At 40.6% G+C, this 21,602-nt stretch overlaps 1 protein-coding gene across 6 annotated transcripts in view; it reads right to left on the reverse strand.

Annotated features, from left to right (window-relative positions):
- The window catches only part of EVI5 (ecotropic viral integration site 5), a 203,346-nt gene that overhangs the window by 165,899 nt on the left and 15,845 nt on the right, over positions 1-21,602 (reverse strand). For all 6 annotated transcript variants that reach the window (XM_070405596.1, XM_070405595.1, XM_070405594.1 and 3 more), the window contains exon 2: positions 7,162-7,391. In XM_070405596.1, coding sequence (XP_070261697.1) covers positions 7,162-7,310 — 149 coding nt within the window. In that variant the 5' untranslated portion in view covers positions 7,311-7,391. The remainder of the gene's footprint in view (positions 1-7,161; positions 7,392-21,602) is intronic.

Raw genomic sequence — 21,602 nt, forward strand, 5'->3', positions numbered from 1 at the left:
TTTGGAAAAGAGAAGGAAAAATACTAAAAGAAAGCATCTCCCCTGTTAAAATGTGGCTAGCCAGCATAGCCATGGCATACTCAGCCCCAGGGCACCTTATGTGCCACGCCAGCTCAGCCTGGTTCAGTGACCTTGAGAGGGGGCAGTGAAGGATTGAGAAAAGACAGACAAGAGAAGAAAGTTGGGTCTGGGTGGGACACTGCTCCCAGATGGAGAGACAGCGCCACGGACTACAAGCCATGTCTTTATTTTATAGACAGATTCCACGAGGCAAAGTAAGGGTGTGGTCAAGCTGTTTACAACATTCTCATGGGTTTCAATCCTCCTCAATTACATGCACCTGAACTCTGTGAAGCCCACATCACTCAGACACGTGGGGCCACGTGTTCGGTCCATAGGTTCAAGCTTACAACTATAGCTGTTGGCTATAATTGTGCTGGGAGGGCTCTGCCCTCCAAGCTGGGACTTGCACATGGCAATGAGAGGACTATGCCCTCTCATTAGTCCGAGGCTTGAACCTGTCCAAACACTGTGGCCGCTCTCCACATTAAAAGTAGTTGTGTTTCATAATATTTACATATATAACTTGCATATTTACACGACGAACCACAGAAGTGCTCAGAGAAAATTTAACTAATTATTCTTACAATTTTCCCTTGGACTTAATAGGTTACTAGGGTATTAGGGGAGAACAGGAGTAGGAAAGCAAGATCTTAGTGTTCGCCCTAACCAGTTTGGCTCAGTGGATAGAGCGTCGGCCTGCGGACTGAAGGGTCCCAGGTTCGATTCTGGTCAAGGGCATGTACCTTGGTTGCGAGCACATCCCCAGTGGGGGGTGTGCAGGAGGCAGCTGATTGATGTCTCTCTCTCATTGATGTTTCTAGCTCTCTATCTCTCTCCCTTCCTCTCTGTAAAAAATCAATAAAATATATTTAAAAAAAAGAAAAAAAAAGATCTTAGTGTTCATCTTTTTTTTTTTTTTTTTTTTGAGAATTCTTAAGAGTTTGAGTAAAACTGATGACATAAGCTGGGGAGCAAGACCTCAAATGCTCCCTGTCATTTTATTTTTTACTAGAGTCAGAGAGATGTGTTTTCCCACCAGGATTGTTCACCTAAGGCAAAAAAAAAAAAAAAGATGTCATTACATCCACCCATTCTCTACACAAAAATCCTTCTCATGGATTCTGGGTTCCAATAACTGAAGAGGGGGAAAGAGGAGAAGGGGGGAAGGGAAGAGGGAGGGCAGAGGAATAAATGGTTGCAATGCCAAACTCAAAATAAAGACTTAAATGTAAGACCTGAAACCATAAAACACCTAGGAGGAAAAACATACGCAGTAAACTCTTTGACATTGCTCTTAGCAATATCTTTTTAAAGCTGACTCCCCAAGCAATGGAAATAAAAGAAAAAATAAGCAAATGGGACAACATCAAACTAAAAACTTAAAAAAATAAAGACAACCTACTAAATGGGAGAAGATATTCACAAATGATATATCGGAAAGGAGTTAATATCCAAAATACATATGGAACTCAAACAAGTTAACACCAAAAAAGCAAACAATCTGATTAACAAATGGGCAGAAGATCTGAATAGATATTTCCCCAAAGAGGGCATACAATTGGCCAACTCACATATGAAAAGATGTTCATCACTAATCACCAGGGAAATGCAAATTAAAATCACAATGAGATAACATCTCACACCTCTCAGAATAGCTATCATCAATAAATCAATAAAATACAAATATTGGTGAGGATGTGGAGAAAAGGAAACCTTTATGCACTGCTGGTGAGACTGTAAATTGGTATAGCTACTATAGAAAACAGAATGGAAGTTCCTCAAAAATTAAAAATAGAACTACTGTATGACCCAGCAATTCCCCTGGGTATTTACCCAAAGAAATTCAAAACATTACTTCAAAAAGATATATGCACCTCTGTGTTAACTGCAGCTTATTTACAATAGCCAAGATATGGGAGTAACCTAAATGTCTATCAACAGACTTCTGGATAAGAAAGACTGGTAGCTATCTACACTAATAAAAGAGAAACATGGTAATTAGCGTACGACCGCTACCCTTCCCATTGGCTAATCAGGGAGATATGCAAATTACTGCCAGCCAAGATGGCGGCCGGCAGCCAGGCAGCTGGAAGCAAACATGAGGCTTGCTTACTGCAGTGAAGGAGGACTCCAACGTTCCCCGCCTGCGCTGCCTGCCTCTGAGCTGGCAGTTTGAAACTTTGTAACAAATATAGCCGGCTGGGATCTCAGAGCTGGAGTTATACATTGTTTCGATTATAGAAAGCAAACAAACCAGCAGGGAAGCCTCAGAGCTAGAGCCAGAGCTAAAGCTGGCCCAGAATAAAAGAAAAAAAGGAACTGTTGGGCGCTTCAGTCAACAACTGCCAGCCTGAAAGCAGCCCTCAGCCCCTCACCCAGACTGACCAGGCACCCCAGTGGGGACCCCCACCCTGATCCAGGACACCCTTCAGGGCAAACCAGCCGGCCCCCAGGCCTCTATCCTATATGGTAAAAGGGTAATATGCCTCCCAGCACCGGGATCAGTGGAGCAGCGAGGCCTCCTGGCACTAGATCAGCGTGACAGGGGGCAGCGCCCAAACCCCCCCCCCCTCACGGGCCCTGCTCTGTGTGTGACGGGGTAGAGCCATAACCTTCCCATCGGCCCTGCCCTGAGTGTGACAGTGGCTGCGCCCCAACCCCCTGATTGGCCTTGCTCTGTGGGTGATAGAGGCGGCGCCCCAACCCCGATCCGCCCTGCTCTGTGTGTGACAGGGGGCGGTGCCCTAACTCCCCTATCGGCCCTACTCTGTGAGTGACAGGGTGGAGCTCCCCAACCCCCTGATGGGCCCTGCTCTGTGCATGACAGGGGGCAGCGCCCAACCCCCTGATGGGCCCTGCTCTGTGCGTGACAGGGGGTGGCGCCGCAACCTCCCCATCGACCCTGCCTTGAGTGTGACAGGGGGCGGTGCCCCAACCCCCCAATCGGCCCTACCCTGAGCGTGACTGAGGGTGGTGTCGCAAACTCCCGATCCGCCCTGCTCTGTGCATGACAGGGGGCAGCGCCCTAACTCCCCAATCGGCCCTGCTCTGAGCCTGACCAGGGGCTGCACCTAGGGATTGGGCCTGCCCTCTGCCACCTAGGAGCAGGCCTAAGCCAGCAGGTCGTTATCTCCCGAGGGGTCCCAGACTGCGAGAGGGCACAGGCCGGGCTGAGGCACCCCCCTCCCCCCCCGAGTGCACAAATTTTTGTGCACCGGGCCTCTAGTATACTATAAAATATTACTCAGCCAAAAAAAAAGAATGAAATCTTACCATTTGTGACAACATGGATAGGCTTTCAGGTATTATGCTAAGTAAAATAAGTCAGACAGAGAAAGACAAATACCAGTATGATTTCATTTATATAGGAATCTAAAAAATACAGAGAACAAATTAATGATTGCCAAATGGAAAGGAGGTTGGGGAAATGAGTGAAATCGTGCAAGGGATTAAGTAGTACAAACTTCTACCAGTATAAAAAGTCATAGGGGTATAAAGTACAGTATAGGGAACACAGTCAATAATATTGTAATAATAATGTGTGGTGTCAGATGGGTACCACTTATTGGGGTGTACTTTGTGAGGTACATAAATGTTTAATCACTGTGTTGTACACCTGAAACTAATATAATATTGTACGTCAATTGTAATTGATAAATTTTTTTAAAAAACAAGATATCAATACCTACTAAAATGGCTAAAAGTAAAGACTCTCAGCGCCAACTGCTGGCAAGGATGTAGAGGAAATGTTTATAAGCTAATAGTGAGAACATGAAAAAGTATAGCCATCTGGAAAACAGACTGACAGTTAAATGTACACCTACTACATGAACCAGTTATCCATCACTAGGTATGTGCCCAGTAGAAATGAAATTATACAATAATACAAATGTTTGTACTTTTTTTTTGAAAAAATGTTTTAATTTTTATTGAATTTATTTATGTAACATTGTTTAATAAAATTATATAGGTTTCAGGCATAACAATTCTATAATACATCATCTATATACTGTTTTGCATGTTCACTACCCAAAATCAAGTCTCCTTCCAAAACCACTAATCTCCACTTTACCCTATTCTACCTCTCCCAACCCCCCTTGATTGCTGGTACTCCCCATACAGTTGTTTGTGTCTCTGAGTTGTTGTTTTTTGTTTTGATTAATCCCTTCACCTTTTTCACCAAGTCCTCCAAAGCCCCTCCCTTCTGACAGATGTCAATCTGTTCTCTGTATCTATGAGTCTCTATTTTCCTTCGTTATTTTGTTCATTTGACTCTACATATAAATTTAATCACATGGTACTTGTCATCTCTATTCATATGGATGAATCTCCAAATAATTATGCTGAGTGAAATAATCCATTTAAAAAGAGTACAGAGTGCCCTGGCTGGTGTAGTTCAGTTGGTTGGGTGTCATCCAGAGCACCAAGAGGTCGCTGGTTCAATTTCCATTGAGGGCACATGCCCGTTGAGGGTTTGATCCCCAGTAGGAGGCGTACAGGAGGCAGCCAATGGTGTTTCCCTCTCACATTGTTTCTCTCTCTCTCTCCCCACTTCCTCTCTCTCTAAAAATCAATAAAAATATTTTTTAAATAGAGTACATAGTGTATGATTCCATTTCTATAAAATTCTAGAAAATGCAAACTAAACTAGTTTGAAAGCATTTTCAATGGCTTCCTGGAGATGGGAAATGGGATAATGGATACATTCATTTTCTTGATTTTGGTGATAATTTTTTTTCTTTGGTGATAATTTTACAGTATATATATCAAACTGTGTACCTTATTAAGTATAATTTTTTATTATGTCAATTATATATCAAAAAAGCTGCTAGAAATTATCTCTGCTATTATGCTTAAAGTGAGTGGTAATATATATCTTGACTAAACACAAAAGGATGCTCTTCTAATAATTCCTTTCTGGCTGATGCCCTAAAGAGCTTTTGGTAATCTATATATATAAAAGGCTAATATGCTAAGAGTTTCTCCGACTGTCCAACTGGTTGCTATGATGTGTACTGCCCACCAGGGGGAAGACACTCAATGCAGGAGCTGCCGTGATATGCATTGGCCATTTACAAAGAAATGGCACCGTGGACCTGGTGCCGACAAAGCAACACTCAGCTTCCCCCAAGTGGGACACAGGCCCCATCACCACCCTGGAGCGACAGCCCACCAAATCGCAGCCAACACTGCCAAGACCCCATGGCACAAAATGTGGCCCATAGCCCAGCCAGCCTGGAAACGGTGGCTGTGGACACCGGGTAATGACATCACATAGCAACGCCCGCTTCCTCTCCCTAGCAACTAGCCTCCTTGGAGTTTCTTCAGCCTAGGAACATGACTTGCTTTATAGCCAGGTGCAAACATTTTACACTTTAACCAAATGTCTGTGCAGCATTTACCCATGCCTCATCTCATTTGATCTTCACAGAAGTCCTAGAGTAGGTAGGTAGTTAGGAGACTTGGTGGAATCCTATTTTCTTTTCACTAGCCAGAAAACAGATTTAGAAAGCTTAGAAACTTGACCTGACTGAAAAGAAGTAAGAAATTGTGGACTTTGAAAATGACATCAGGTTTTCTCACTGCACAGAATATAGTCAAACATTGCTGTAGTTAAATATTTCACCCTTTTTTTTTCCCTGCATGATCTACAATCATAATCTGCTTCATGTTGATATTTACTGCTGTGTTGCTGACAGTTACCTAAAAGAGAAGTTGGGGTGCTTCACTGGGCTGGAAAAAATTTAGCTAAATCAGAAAGCAGGTCTAATTAACCAAGTTTTTTTTGTGTGTTTTTTAAAAATATATTTTATTGATTTTTTTTTACGGAGAGGAAGGGAGAGAGATAGAGAGTTAGAACATCGATGGGAGAGAAACATCGACCAGCTGCCTCCTGCACACTCCCTACTGGGGATGTGCCCGCAACCAAGGTGCATGCTCTTGACTGGAATCGAACCTGGGACCCTTGAGTCCGCAGGCTGACACTCTATCCACTGAGCCAAACCGGTTAGGGCTAATTAAGCAAGTTTATTCTATATATATATATATAAAAGGCTAAGGTGACTCGTGCATGCGCAATACATATAAAGCTCTCACTGGCACCAATAGCATGCGTGTGTTTCGATTTGTCAGTGTCAATCGTGAATTTGGTTGACACTTCTATTTATAGAGAAAGGGCGAATAGCGATATTAAAATATTTCTTCTAATTAATTTCCTTTCAATGTGCACGAATTCGTGCACCGGGCCACTAGTAATAGAGTAAAATGACACACAGGGTCCAGAGCACACATTCCTAGCAGAGTAAACAACTATTTCATATTCATCAACAGAAACGGATACTTTGCCTTCCATGAATAAACTTATGAAGAGATTTCCCACTCTAAAACGCAAATCAGATATCCATCCTGATTAAATTATTTTATGACGTAACCAGAGGGGACTATTTTGTTTAAAACAAAAATGGTAGTTTTGGCCTAACTGGTTTGGCTCAGTGGACAGAGCGTCGGTCTGTGGACTGAAGGGTCCCAGATTTGATTCTGGTCAAGGGCATATACCTTGCTTACAGGTTCCATGACCTGCCCTGGTCGGGGTGCTTGCAGGAGGCAACCAATCAATGTTGTCTCTCTCGCATCAATGTTTCTCTCTCTCTGTCTCCCCCTCTCCCTTCCACTCTCTCTAAAAATCAATGGGAAAATATCCTCAGGTGAGAATTAACAAAAAAATATTAAAAATTTTAAAAATGGTGGTTTTATTTGCCTTTAAATTTTTTTCTAATATTCAGGAAGAATTTAGGGAATATTCTATACTAAGAAAATAAATATATAGGGAGTGGGTAGGTAGAGGTGGAAGAGTGTATAGGGGGGATAAATGGTGATTTTTTTAAAAAAGAGGAAAGAAATATATAAAGCTATGTTAGCCAGAAGAAAATTTTAGTCCAACTTTGGTTTAAGACCAACTCTTCCAAAACAGACTTGAATACTTTTAAGTAATTTTGATAAACAATGAGCCAAAAAATAAAAAATAAACATTCTGAATATGAGTAAATGGTTGAGTTTGTATGAAAATTGGAGAGAAAAAAGACAAACAACCTCACTCACCTATTTTGTTCCTCCAGTTTAGCCAGGAGTTCTAAGTCGTCTGGACTCAGCTGTGACGGGGAAGATGGTGAAAGGGCTGGCGTTGATAATGTGGTAGATGAGGATGTAGTGTGTAATGAAGTAGATGGACTTGCCACCTGACTGGCCATCTGATTGACTGTGTATGATACTGTGTTCTTCACCCATGAGAGAGTAGAACTCAGCTTTTCCGCAACCTTGTCTGTCGCCACCTGAGGATAAAAATAAAAGTTACGTGTATTTTAGTTTTACAGTACTCATTACCAATAATTTGACAATCCTGTAAACTTTTTCTTAGTAATCACCATCAGGATATTCTCTTTGAGGTGATAAAGGTAAAACCTGTTTTAGCAATGATTATCCAGCTTTGGGAAACTGTTTTAATTCTGCAACATTAATAAACTAAAATAGCGTTCCAAACTACAGATTGGATAAAACAAGGTAACGGGTAACACTAGCATTTTTTTAAATTAAGAGAACAGAAGATATTAGTGTAAAGATATATTGTCTTATGAAATTTTTGTTCAAAAACTATGTACTTACATATTTCGATATGTATGGTTATATTCAGTTAAGATAGAAAATGTATTCTTTATTGGGGTTGTAGTAAAAAACATTTAAAGCCAAGAAAGTCAAACATGTCCATTACATGATGAGGACAGAGAAATCCTATAACATGACTAATAATTAAAAAAACAAACTGGTTTGCTTCACATAAATAAGATGCAATGAGACCTATGACGTCTGTCTTCAAACAACTGAAGAGTATTTTTACAGGATAAGGTCTAGTTCTAAAGGAACAAAATTATGATGAAAAGTTGAGTTAACAGTGAGATAGATTCAAGGTACAATTTGCAATTGGATAGAACTATTCATAAATAGAATAGAATGCCTAAAGGAGTATATTCCCTACCAATGGCTATAATAAAAGCAATTATAAGATCCAAATGTCAAGAATTGGTTGAAGATGTGTTTCTGTTTTAAAAGTAAGCAATCAAGACTAGAAAAACCTTTAAGATCCCTCTTCTCTGTAGGACTCAATGAATTATACATATGTTCAAATATTCTACATAATAAAACCCAATATGCAAATCGACCACGGTGGAACGACCAGTCGCTATGACACGCACTGCCCCCCCCAGGGGGGCAACCAGCGGCGGCAATCAGGGGGCAGGGCTGGCCAGCAGGTGGCACGAGGCTGCCAGCCAAGGCGGGTGCCAGCAGTGGGCCCCGATCGCCCTGCCCGCCGGTGGCCTCACAGATGGCCCTGATTGCCAGCCAGGCCTAGGAATCCTACCCTATATATTGGGAACAGTCTCTTTGATTTAAAAATTAAAACCTGGCAAGGCTACTCTAACATTGAGACGCAGCATGACAAAGCCAATTACTTAACTTCTCTCTGCTTCAGTTTTTCCACCCATAAGATGGGGAAAATGGTACTACTGTCTCAGAAGGATCATGTTATGTACTACTTTTTATAATCAAGGCAAAAAAATGTAGCTGCCCATACAACAGCAAGATGCCTTTCACCTGTATGAAAAGTATGGTCACTGGTGCAGGCAGCATCCTGGATTGTGAGAGGGATGTCCGATTGCTGGTTTAGGCCTGACATCCCCCGAGGGGTCTTGGATTGCGAGAGGGTGCAGGCCGGGCTGAGGGACCCCCGTCCCATACATGAATTTCGTACACCAGGCCTCTAGTCATCATAATTCATATCACCCTAAGCAGATATATATACAATAAATCCAGCTGAAAGACATCCTATATAATAAAAGGCTAATATGCAAATCAACCAAATGGCAGAACCACTGGTCACTATGATGTGAACTGACCAACAGGGGGCAGACACTCAACGCAGGAGCTGCCCCCTGGTAGTCAGTGCACTCACTCCCACAGGGGGAGTGCTGCTCAGCCAGAAGCCGGGCTCATGGCTAGCAAGTGCAGCGGTGGTGGCAGGAGCCTCTCCCGCCTCCACAGCAGTGCTAAGGATGTCCAACTGACCGACTTGGCCTGCTCCCGCAGGGCCAAAGCCATCAGTCAGACATCCCCTGAGGGCTCCCAGACTGTGAGAGGGCACAGGCCGGGCTGAGGGCCCCCCCCAAGTGTACGAATTTAGTGCACTGGGCCTCTAGTATATATATAAAAGCCTAAGCTACCGAATGACCAGTCAACTAGTCGCTATGACCTGCACTGACCACCAGGAGGCAAGCCCACAGCAGGTGCAGCAGGGCCAGGATGAGCAGGAGCAGCAGGCAGCGTTGGACTGCCAGTTTTGGCCCAATCCCCACAGGCCATGCCAAGGGACTCCACTGTGCACAAATCCGTGCACCGGGCCCCTAGTACATAAATAATATTCAAACAAGGCACTATCATTTCAGTAATGAAAAACAATGTGAATAATAACTACATTTGAATATTTATATAAAACTACGTATTCATAATATATGAATAAACAAGGTATAATATATTTTTAAGGAACTGTACTTTTATAAAAACTATCATAAAAAGAGCTTCTTGATTGTAAGTCCTTAGACAGATATAAAAACTGAAAACCTCAAAGTGCTTTCGTGTGCTTTGAGAAGATCTTAAATTTTATACAATAGGTAAATTGCTAGCACACTATAAATTATTTCCTGAATCAGCATATTTTCAGCCAATCTTGGTTATATAAATCAATTCATATACACACAAATCAAAACACCAACACATACACACAAATCAAAATCCTACCTAGACTATCTTGTCAGATGCTATTTTCCTCATGGGTTGCCCAAAGCTTTCCTCCATACACACAGGACTCTCTCTTTCTATCCCTCTGCCTCCCCTTCCACCAACTCAACCCAGCGGGAAAATTCAATGTGAGGAAAGGATAACATCGAAAAAAGATTTTAAGGTCATAGTTAAGCAACTCAACATAAAGCTGGAACTGCTAAGACAAAGATTTGATTACATGTGTTGAATAGGAGCAAGAGTTTTATTAACCTAAGGATACCTCTTATTTTCACTTTCATTAACTTCCCCTTTTCTAACTTATTTCCCTTGGGAATGATATTACAGAATGAATCAGGGAGCTCTTACTATTGAGGGAGAACTCCCAAGAAAGACAGACAGGATAAAGTACCGGACCCAAGGAAAAGATGCATGGAGCAGATCATTAGCCTTCCAGGTAAAATAAATTCTCATCAATGCATAAAGTCCATCAGCACAGTTCATCAGGGCAAAAGACTAGATAGAAACGAAGGAATAATTTAGCCAGATCTACCTTTATGCCAGAAAATGGTAGGAGCCATGGTAAACAACAAGATAGCCTACTGTGGTTTGTTATCCTATTACTTTTCTCTACAAAGTTACAACTACAAATTCAATTGTGAAACTGGCACTAATTTGCATCTCAACAATGCACTATATTTTAAAACAGAAAACCTTACTATGTAAAATTTACAGAAATGTTACTTTTTACTAATACCATTAATTTCAAATATACACACAACTTTCAAGAATTAGTGCTTTAAACTTCCATTATACAGGTATAAATGTCCTCTGCTCAAGATAATTGCAGCAAAGACAAAATTTTTATTATTAAAACAAATTTTTAGATTTGTTAATCATTACAACAAATAAATTTATCATACCCCTTCTGCATACTGTAGCAACAGGCTTCCATTTAAAAGGTTAGAATAACCAAGAGCAACACCCTGACATCCTTTCAACCTTGCTGAAGTAAGATTTAATCTGTAACTACTGAAGGCTCAACAACTCATCTTTAAATGTTAAATTCTTAAACATAACTGGAGTATTTAATTGCAGTTACACTTCAATAAAGCTTAATTCTCATGGTCCTAGAAGTCCCACAGGATTAAATTATTTTTTACATAAATCATCATGTCTCATTTTTCCTTTAACTTTGCTTTTCCAAATCTCCACTCAACTGCCTCTAACCTCTTTCCTTCATCCTCTGGTAAACTAAGGTCATGAAGACATAATAAACCTGACTAGGCTATTACATCACAAAGTTCCTAGCAACCTCATAGAGGTGTTATTAATTTATTTTTAAACATTAACATACTTTGAAAAAGTTAAGACCTTTATTAAAAAGGCTTAGTAATCAGACACAAAACGCCACATATTGTATAATTCCATTTATATAAAATGTCCAAAAGAGGCAAATCCAGAGAAAGAAATTAGATTAGTGGCTTCAAGGGAGTGGGGGAGCCGAAACCGGTTTGGCTCAGTGGATAGAGGGTTGGCCTGTGGACTGAAGGGTCCCGGGTTCGATTCCGGTCAAGGGCATGTACCTGGGTTGCGGGCACATCCCCAGTAGGAGATGTGCAGGAGGCAGCTGATCGATGTTTCTCTCTCATCGATGTTTCTAACTCTCTCTATCTCTCTCCTTTCCTCTCTGTAAAAAATCAATAAAATATACATATAAAAAAAAGGGACTGGGGGAGGTGGAACTGGGGAATGATTGCTAACGGGTATGGGTTTCTTTTTGGAATGATGAAAATGTTCTGATATTGGATTGTGGTCATGGTTATACAATCTTGTGGATATACTAAATGCCACTGCACTGTAAAGAAGTGAATTTAATGGTATATGAATTCCATCTCAATTTTAAAAGGGCTTAGTCAATCTGAAAAAGCTACATAATGTATTATTCCAACTATATGACATTTTGGAAAAGGCAAAACTATGGAGACAGCAAAAAGATCAGTGGTTGCCAAGGGATGGGGAGAGAGGAGGAACAAACAGAACACAGGATTTTTAGGGCAGCGAAAATACTCTGTATAATGCCATATGATGAATACATGTAATTATACATTTGCCCAAACCCATAGAACATACAACACCAAGAGTGAACTGTAATATAAACTATGGACTGTGGGTGATTATGATGGGTCAACGTAGGCTCATCGATTGTAACACATGTACAATTGTGAAAGTGTATGTGTGGAGGCAGGGAAATATGTACTTCTCACTCAACTTTGCTGTGAACATAAAACTTCTCAAAAAAAGTAAAATCTTAATAAAAAATAAATAAAATATAAAGTTTAGCTTTAAATATTACTGTAATATTTGATGATCTCCCATGATAAATAATCATGGTTCCTTTATTACTTTGTATTTTATTAGAACTTACAAGGATGCTCTTAACTGCCAAAAGAACTGCTTTTAAAAATTTTAATTTTCAATCCTAACTCTAAAATACTCTAAAGCAGGTGTCACTGTTTCCCCATTGCAAAAAAAGAAGAAATGACACAGATAAGTTATACAACTTTATATAAGGTCAGAAAGCTAATAAAAGTTAAACATAAACAGTCTGGTTTGAGAGTCTTTTTCCTTAACTACTATCAAGGGTAAGAAAGGCCAAAACTTGGCAATAAATATGGTCACTAATAACCTCAGTGAGTCCCCATGAAAAAAAGCAGAAACCAGATTATAGTAGAGTAAGGAATATGGGAACGATGAAGAAGTAAGAGACGCAAAATATTCCCATTCACAACGATGACCTTTATTTATGAGATTTCTTAATTCAATCTGATTCCTGAAGACTGGAGGTTCCAGAAAATTGCTCAGGACTTTACTGTACAACAAACCTTACTTTTTTTAAAATGCTTTCAGACACTAATTTCATTTGATTTTATTAAAAGAGGAAAAGAGTTGCACACTTCAGATAAGTAAGCTCTTATAGTTTATCATCATTGTTGGATTAGCCTGTTTTATATTATCAAGGCTGATTCAACAATTTAGCATTTTATTTTTTAAGATTTTCACATCACTTAATATTAACTCAAGGATATAAATATGTACTGGTGATAATTTTCATGCATTCTCATTGGGCAGAAGCATTCCCATGTCAAAGGGTACAGCCGCAACAGTCACTAAAGTAGTTCTAGAAAGGATTTTTCCAAATTGGGAATATCCACTGAACTCCAAAGCAACCAGTGAACCTACTTTACAGGACAAATTTTACAACAGATATGTGACATTTGGCCATTACAAAATTTTCATTATGCTTGTCATCTCCAGTCCTATGACCTTGTAACAAATAGGATGATTAAAACTCAAACAGCAAGAGAACCAAGATGGTGGCATAAGTAAACACTATACTCACCACCTCCCACAACCACATCAAAATTACAACTAAAATACAGAACAACCATCATTCAAAACTGACTGAAAGCTGGCTGAACGAAATCCTACAACTAGAGAAGTAAAGAATAAAGCAGTGAAGACTGGTGAGAGGGTCTGAGGTGCAGACTAGGCTGGTCCGACACCCACGTGTGCCTTTTTTTTTTTTAATTGGGAGGGAGATCATTTCTGCAGAGGCCATCTGTGAGGAGCAAGGGGTCCCAGCCCCACCCTAGACCCCCCACCCAGGTTCCCAGAGCTGGAAAGAGAATTCCCCGCAACTACAGGCTGTAAAAAACGAGCGGGGATTGGGGCTGAGTGACAAGGAGGCTGCTGGAGACTCAGGTATTCCTTTTAAAGGACCAGCGCACAAACTGAACTTACATAGTCCCTCCTGGTTCCTCTGAGCTCCAGCACCAGGGTAAGGCTCTGAGGGACCCAGACACATAAGGGGAGGAACTGGATTGTCTGACATGGGGCAGGTACTCGGGGGTGGCTTTCTCCCAGACAGGGGTGCCTGCAGGGGTCATTGTTCCTGTGCTGGGACCTCCCTTGTCCCAGGGCTGACTGGCAGCCATATCCGAGTATCCATCAGTGTAGCCCACACTGTCCATTCTGCCCTGGGGATTCTCTGAGACCCCGCCCCATCCAATTTGCAGCCCTACCCAACTTGTTTGCTGGCGCTTTTTCATATGAATGGCCTATTCCTGCTCAAGTTTCAGACTTTGCTAAAATCTCTCAAACAAGCTGCAGCTGGCATGAGTGTGGCCCATATCAGATATATTGACTACCCCTGTGCTGCTAAACTCAAAGATATTAACTCATTGATTCATGTTCCTCATTTTTTTAAAAGGCACCCCCACCTACACCTGATTCATCCAACTGAACACTCCAGCCTCTTGGAGATCTCAAATTAAAAATATTTATATCAAGCCCTAGCTGGTTTGGCTCAGTGGCTAGATTGTCAGCCTGCAGACTGAAGGGTCCGGGGTTCAACTCCAGTAAAGGGCACATGCCCAGGTTGTGGGCTCAATCCCCAGTAGGGAGGCGTGCAGGAGGCAGCTGGTCAATGATTCTCATCATTGATGTTTCTATCTCTCTCTCCCTCTCCCTTCCTCTCTGAAATCAATAAAAATATTTTCTTTAAAAAATTTTATAAAAGAAAATATTCAGATCAACCCCAAACCAATAACAACCTGGATGAGAAGCAGACAACATCTGGAGTAGATAGCTTTCCCAAGATTCAGGACCAGACCAATAAAACCAATCCCTGTTATGCATAACCCTTATGCTTATTTTATAATTACTATAGTAGTTATATTCTAGTGCACATTAATGCTTTTTATATTACAATGACGACAAGCCAGTCCATCTTCCCTGTGTTTTGGATTGCCTACTGTAACCATTCCACATTACTAGCCTATGCTCATGAAATGTTTGAACAGACATTTACCATACTAGTTATTTTAGCTTTGTTCCTGATTTTATCTTCAAACTTTTCAACGGGCTTTAATCAAGTGATTTCTTCTTCCTTGTAATATTTTGGCTTTAATCAAGTGATTTCTTCTTCCTTGTAATAAATGCTCAGTTTTCTCAGTCCTTAGCAAGCTCTGGAAACCTATCTGTTAGATTTACCATCTCACCTACTACAACTTTTTCCAACAACAATGACCCCATCGTACTTCCTATAACAAACTTTTCACCGGTACCTACATTTACTGGGGAAAACAGAAGACCTTCCATAAATGTAACCTACTAAGTTCAGCTATTCCCTAGAACCAATTCAACTTCATTTTTTTCCTTATACCTCCAATCTATGATGCTGTTGGGCTATATGGAAACAAATGTTATACCTCTAAAGGCTATAACCAAAAAAATCAAAACTTAAGCAATAGACACTCACAAGGATGTAACCTCCCAGCTGGTAATTCTGGCAATCAATTAAATTGCCTTCTTAGGATTTAGAGTACTTGGTTTAGAATATCAGCAGGTGACTATGAAATTATGCTGAGCAACCTGACTGAACAGTTAACAGAATTGCTCAACCCACCACATGGGCTATTAGAGCCCAACAAAAATCTTTGCATTCCTTAAGCACATGTACTTGATAACTGCATTGCTCTTGTCTATTTACCTGCAGCACAAGGTGCTATCTGTGCTATAATCAAAACCTCCTGCTGTACCTGGATAAATACCTTTTCCCAGGTATAATTAGAAACAATCAAGCATCTTAAACTCACAAAGTCTGTTAAAGGGCACTTAAAAGTTATCACTGGCATTCCTAACTGGTGGAAAATTAAATTTCCAACATTTTTCAACTGGCTGTCAGCTGGACTTTGGGCCATTTAAAGGTCTAGTTCACAAACTGTGATTTTTGCTTGTATAATCTCTGGCTTTCTTTGTCTTACCTTGAGCACAGTTCATGTTTCCCTGAATCTAGATCTCGTGGATTCAAATCCTATACGACCCCAAATTAAATTCTGTTTTACTTTGCAGCTTCAGTTCTTCAGTTCTTCAGTCCTTCAACACTATAAACTGTGTGTTTTTACTTTATGTCTTATAATTTTTCTTCATAGTTGGATATGATGTACTGGGTAAACGGAAATGCTGTAAATAGGCCTTTAACAATGTGGTTCGAAGGTTTGGGGTAAGGGAAGCATTTTATAATCCTGCTAGAGGCCCAGTGCACAAAATTCATGCACAGGTAGGGTCCCTAGGCCTGGCTGGCAATCAGGGCCGATCAGGGCCTTCTAGCTGCCAGCCAGGGCCTTCCTTCCCCAGCTGCCAGCCGAAGCCTTCCTTCGTTCCGCACCACCCACTGGTGGTCAGCACAGATCATAGCGAGCGATTGAACACCTGGTCTCCTGGTTGAACTCCAGAGGAGACACTCTGCATATTAGCCTTTTCTATATATACTAGAGGCCCGGTGCACAAAAATTTGTGCACTGGGGGGGGGGGGGGTCCCTCAGCCCGGCCTGTGCCCATTTGCAGTCCAGAACCCCTTGGGGGTTGTCCACCTGTTGACTTAGGCCCACTCCCCAGGGGATCAGGCCTAAGCTTGCAGTCAGACATCTTTCTGGCAGCCAGGGAGCCCTCGGGGGATGTCCAACTAAAGGCTTAGGCCCCCAAGGGATCGGGCCTAAACCGTTAGTTGGACATTCTTAGTGCTGCCATGGAGGTGGGAGAGGCTCCTGCCACCATCTCTGCGCTAGCCAGCCATGAGCCAGCTTCTGGCTGAATGGCACTCCCCATATGGAAGTGCACTGACCACCAGGGGGCAGCTCCTGCATTGAGCATCTGGCCCCTGGTGGCCAGTGCACATCATAGCCACTGGCCATTCTGCCATTCAGTCAATTTGCATATTAGCCTTTTATTATTATTATATAGGATGTCCCTATTTCCCCCTTTTGCCCCCTCTACCCAGCTCTTGGTCCCCACTTCTCTCTGGCCATCACCATACTGTTGTCTGTGTCCATGGGTTGTGCATATATTTTCTTTGGCTAATCCCTTTAAATTTTTATTTTCAGATAAGTGCTTATAACTGCACTATTACATATTTTCTATTATATCATTTAGAATTAAGATATTTTTAATTGAACCCTTGTAAATTTTAGCACAATTTAATAAATTATGCTAGAAGCAATTAGATTTTTCATGTAATGCAGACACATTTCAATTAATATTTTATTAATTTTTAATTTTTTAATATTTTAATTTGAAATAATCTCATACATGTAAAAAAAAACTATAAAATGCTACAGCATATTATATATACCCTTCACCCAATTTCTTAGGTGTTAATAATTTAAACATAACCATTATACAGCTAACAAAATTTGAAATATATTTTTCTTAAAATCTCTTTAATGTTACTTAATCCATTTACTTTGTTTTTGTTAATCTTCACCCAATGATATTTTTCCATTGAATTCTAGAAAGAGTGAAGAGAAAGGGAGAGACATATTGATTGGTTGCCTCCTGCACATGCTCTGATAGGGACTGGGGATCAAGCCAGCAACTGAGGTACATGCCCTTTACTGGAATCGAACCTGGGACCCTTCAGTCCACGGGCTAATGCTCTATCCACTGAGCAAAACAGGCTGCAGCTTAATTCATTTACTTTTAATCTATATGTGTCTTTATATTTAAAGTGGGTTTTGTTTTTGATTCACCCTCATAATCTGTCTTTTAATTGGTGCATTTATGCCACTGACTTTCAGAGTGCTTACTGATAGAGTTACTGCCATATCTGGCAGCATCTGGAGCTTGCGGGGCCAGCGTGCCTGCGGACCGGGACTGGATCGGGTTCCAGGTGGCAGGCAGGCGGCTTCTGGGGTTGCCCACAGGGGCCTGGATGGTGGCTCGCACTGACCCGCCCTGCCTGCAGCATGCAAATTAACCGCCATCTTTGTTGGCGGTTAATTTGCATATCTTGCTGATTAGCCAATGGGAGGCGTAGCGAAGGTACAGTCAATTACCATGTTTGTCTATTAGGCTAGAAGATAGATGAGTCTACCTTAGTCTTTTAGTAACTCTATACCTCTGGACCGTGGACATCACATGTACTTCTCAGTCCTTCCCCTCCCCTGCCCCACCTCTAACCTCATTCCCTTCTGTGGGACAGGATGACAAGAGTGGGCTGGAACTGGTTGTTTTCCTTCCCCCAGGTCAATTAGATTCTGCTAAAACCTCCTGCATGCCCCCTCCTATATCAATATAAATATAAAAATAGTATTAACTGCCCTAACTGGTTTGGCTCAGTGGATAGAGCATCGGCCTGCGGACTCAAGGGTCCCAGGTTTGATTCCAGTCAAGGGCATGTACCTTGGTTGTGGGCACATCCCCAGTGGGAGGTGTGCGGGAGGCAGCTGATCGGTGTTTCCCTCTCATCGATGTTTCTGACTCTCTATCTCTCTCCCTTCCTCTCTGTAAAAAGTCAATAAAACACATTTTTTTTAAAAAATAGCATTAACTTGTACCTGTACACACCATTACTTCTCTTCATTCTTCAAGATGTTAAAAATTCTGAGCCCATAAAAAAACTTAATATACAGCTGAAACCAGTTTGGCTCAGTGGATAGAGTGTCGGCCTGTGGACTGAAAGGTCCCAGGTTCAATTCCAGTCAAGGGCATGTACCTGGGTCGCGGGCACATCCCCAGTAGGAGATGTGCAGAAGGCAGCTGATCGATGTTTCTCTCTCATCGATGTTTCTAACTCTCTATCTCTCTCCCTTCCTCTCTGTAAAAAATCAATAAAAGATATTTAAAAAAAAAAAAAACAATATACAACTGAAAAACAATATATATTCAATTTTGTTCTGGTAGGATTTAAGGTTGATACAAATGTAATATCTATCTTCAATCATTTAAGTAGGTTATAAAAAAGTATTGTTTCAACTCTGTAAACATGAGAATAAATGACACCCTATCTAATAAAAGAGCAATATGCAAATTGACCATCACTCCAACACACAAGATGGCCGCCCCCATGTGATCAAAGATGGCCAGCAGGGGAGGGCAGTTGGGGGTGACCAGGCAGGCAGGGGAGCAGTTAGGTGTCAATCAGGCTGGCAGGGGAATGGTAGGGGGTGATCAGGCTGGCAGGCAGAAGCAGTTAGGAGCAATCAAGCAGGCAGGCAGGCGAGTGGTTGGGAGCCAGCAGTCCTGGATTGTGAGAGGGATCCCAGATTGGAGAGGGTGCAGGGTGGGCTGAGGGACACACACACCCACCCCCATGCACGAATTTCGTGCACCAGGCCTCTAGTTATATAAATAGCAATGTCCTGCATGTTTTGAGTATTATCAATAAATATGGAGTATAGATTTTAACACATAGCCTGTAAATATAAAAAAAAAAATTACAAATTGTCTTTTACTGAAGTTAACAGCTGTCAGAGATGGCAGAAGGGAAGCTAAAGAGCACTGACTTCAACAGAAATAAAAAAATAGAACAGGAATTAAAGTGGAAGGGAAAAAAACAGGAAATAAGGGCAACACTGCTGACAAGTGTCCTTCCTCTAGATATCTATATGACAAATTTCTCTGAGTTCATTTATTTTCTGTAGGCATTCAGCATATTTCCCTATCTGAAGCTAAATTTCACACCTCTAAAGCTAAATTTTAAAAGAGCAAAACTTGTATACAATGATATACTATTGCTGATGCTACAGCCATTATCTACTGTATGTTTTACTATTCAGGTACATTCATGTCTTATTTAATCCCCACAATAACCCTGAGATTTTACAGAAGTTTATGGAGGTTAGACAACTTGCCCAAGATCCATTAGCTAATAAATGATGTAGCCAGGTTATTAAACATTCAGCCCTAAAACAGTAACATCCTAACAAATACAAATCACTGATAGGAAGAGGAGCTAAACCTAACTGTAGAACATAAAAGTAAAAACAGAGCAAGCACATCAGAATATGTCATGACCCTGAGGATTTTATTCGACAGACTGACAGGGTCTGCCCAAAACCAATCTGATTACCTTTTTAAGAAATTCAATTAACTAAAATATTGAGATGGAAATTATATTTCAAAATAAAACTATCAACATATCACATAAAAATTCCTAACTCTTTTGAAAATAGCCTATTACAGACTGTACTTAATCTTTTTGTTATTGTTGTTAATCCTCACCCAAGGATATTTTTCCATTGCTTTTTAGAGAAAATGGAAAAGAGAGGGAGAGGTAGAGAGAGAAACATCAATTGATTACCTCCCACATGCACCCCAAACAGGGCCAAAATCAAACCTGCAACCCAGGTACAAGCCCTTGACCGGAATCGAACCTGGACTCTTCAATCCACAGGCTGATGCTCTATCCACTGAGTCAAACTGGCTAGGGCTGTACTTAAATCTTTTTTAAACCATTTATAATACTAGTGTAAAAAAGAAGTCTCAAGAATACCAACCAAAATATCTTACAACTTTTAATATAAAACTAGAGGCCCTGTGCACGAAATTCATGAATGGGTAGCATCCCTAGGCCTGGCCAGTGATCAGGGCCGATCAGGGCCTTCCAGCTGCCCGTAGAGGCCTCCCTTCCCTGGCTGCCAGCTGCCGGCCGGGGCCTTCCTTCATCCCACACCGCCCCCTTGGTGGTCAGTGCATGTCACAGCGAGCAATCGAACTCCTGGTCTCCCTGTCAAACTCCCAAGGGGACACTTTGCATATTAGCCTTTTTTATATATAAGATGTAAACAGATCTGTATAACAGATCTAGAGAAACATTCCACATTTTTCCTGACTTTAACATCTTGCACAAAAAGAAACCTTCCCACTTTATAAACTACAGTAATGGTTTCTTTTTTAAAAAGAGGGAAGAGAAAACAGAAAATGAACTGAGAAAAGCAACCAATGGCCACCACCTCACAATTACATACCTATATTGGAAGTAAATGGAATTTTACCAAGGCTAACTCCATCAAATCTAACTTGTTTACAAGACTTAAGTTTTTTTTCCATCTTCTAAATATAAAATATCAGTTTTGTTGCTAATTTTTATATTTAATGCTCCAATATTATGAGTTTATGGTAGAACAGTTGTAAATCTGTATTTATATTCACTGTTAAAGAACTTTACTAACAGGTACCACATGTATTGCTCTCTGGCTAAACTCTCTTAATTCTACTGGACTGCCACAGCTCAGAAATATCTTAAGCAACTTACAAAATTCAGACACACACACACTTTTCCAACCCATTGAAAGCATATGGGTATTGCTGATATTTATGAGCTACCTGATTGAAACATTTCATGTAAATTAGGTACTAACCAGTTTTAGCATTTTAAATGTTTGAGATATCCAAAACTATACTAGATACAGCGTGCAGTTACCTTGAGGAATTGGCATTCATTTAGCCTTTGAACCTCTTTAAGAGTTATACAAGTTCAATTTTATTCAAAAATGTAATAAAATATTTTAACTGGCCATTTCATCTATTACCAGTATTGAAAGAGTTTTCATATTAATACATTCAGTATACATTGCTAGATTACACTTAAATCTTAAGAAGAAATAGTGACCCATTAAAACACCTTGATCAAATAACAAAAATTACCATGAGTTATGGATCTGAATTGTTTTGTTCATGCTAAAAAAAAATGACACTTAATTTAATGCTATATACACTTCAGGAAACACAATCTATTTAAAAAATTATACAAATGTACAATCTCTCCTGCCAGTAGGCCAACCTAACCCATCCAAAAAATAAAATAACTAGTATTTTTTAGCACATACTGTGCATCAAACAACAACTTTATGAGGAAGACAATATAATCC

Source organism: Myotis yumanensis, unplaced genomic scaffold (genome assembly GCF_028538775.1).
Source record: "Myotis yumanensis isolate MYYU_CA2020_CCGP unplaced genomic scaffold, mMyoYum1.0.hap1 SCAF_2, whole genome shotgun sequence".
Classification (NCBI taxonomy): Eukaryota; Metazoa; Chordata; class Mammalia; order Chiroptera; family Vespertilionidae; genus Myotis; species Myotis yumanensis.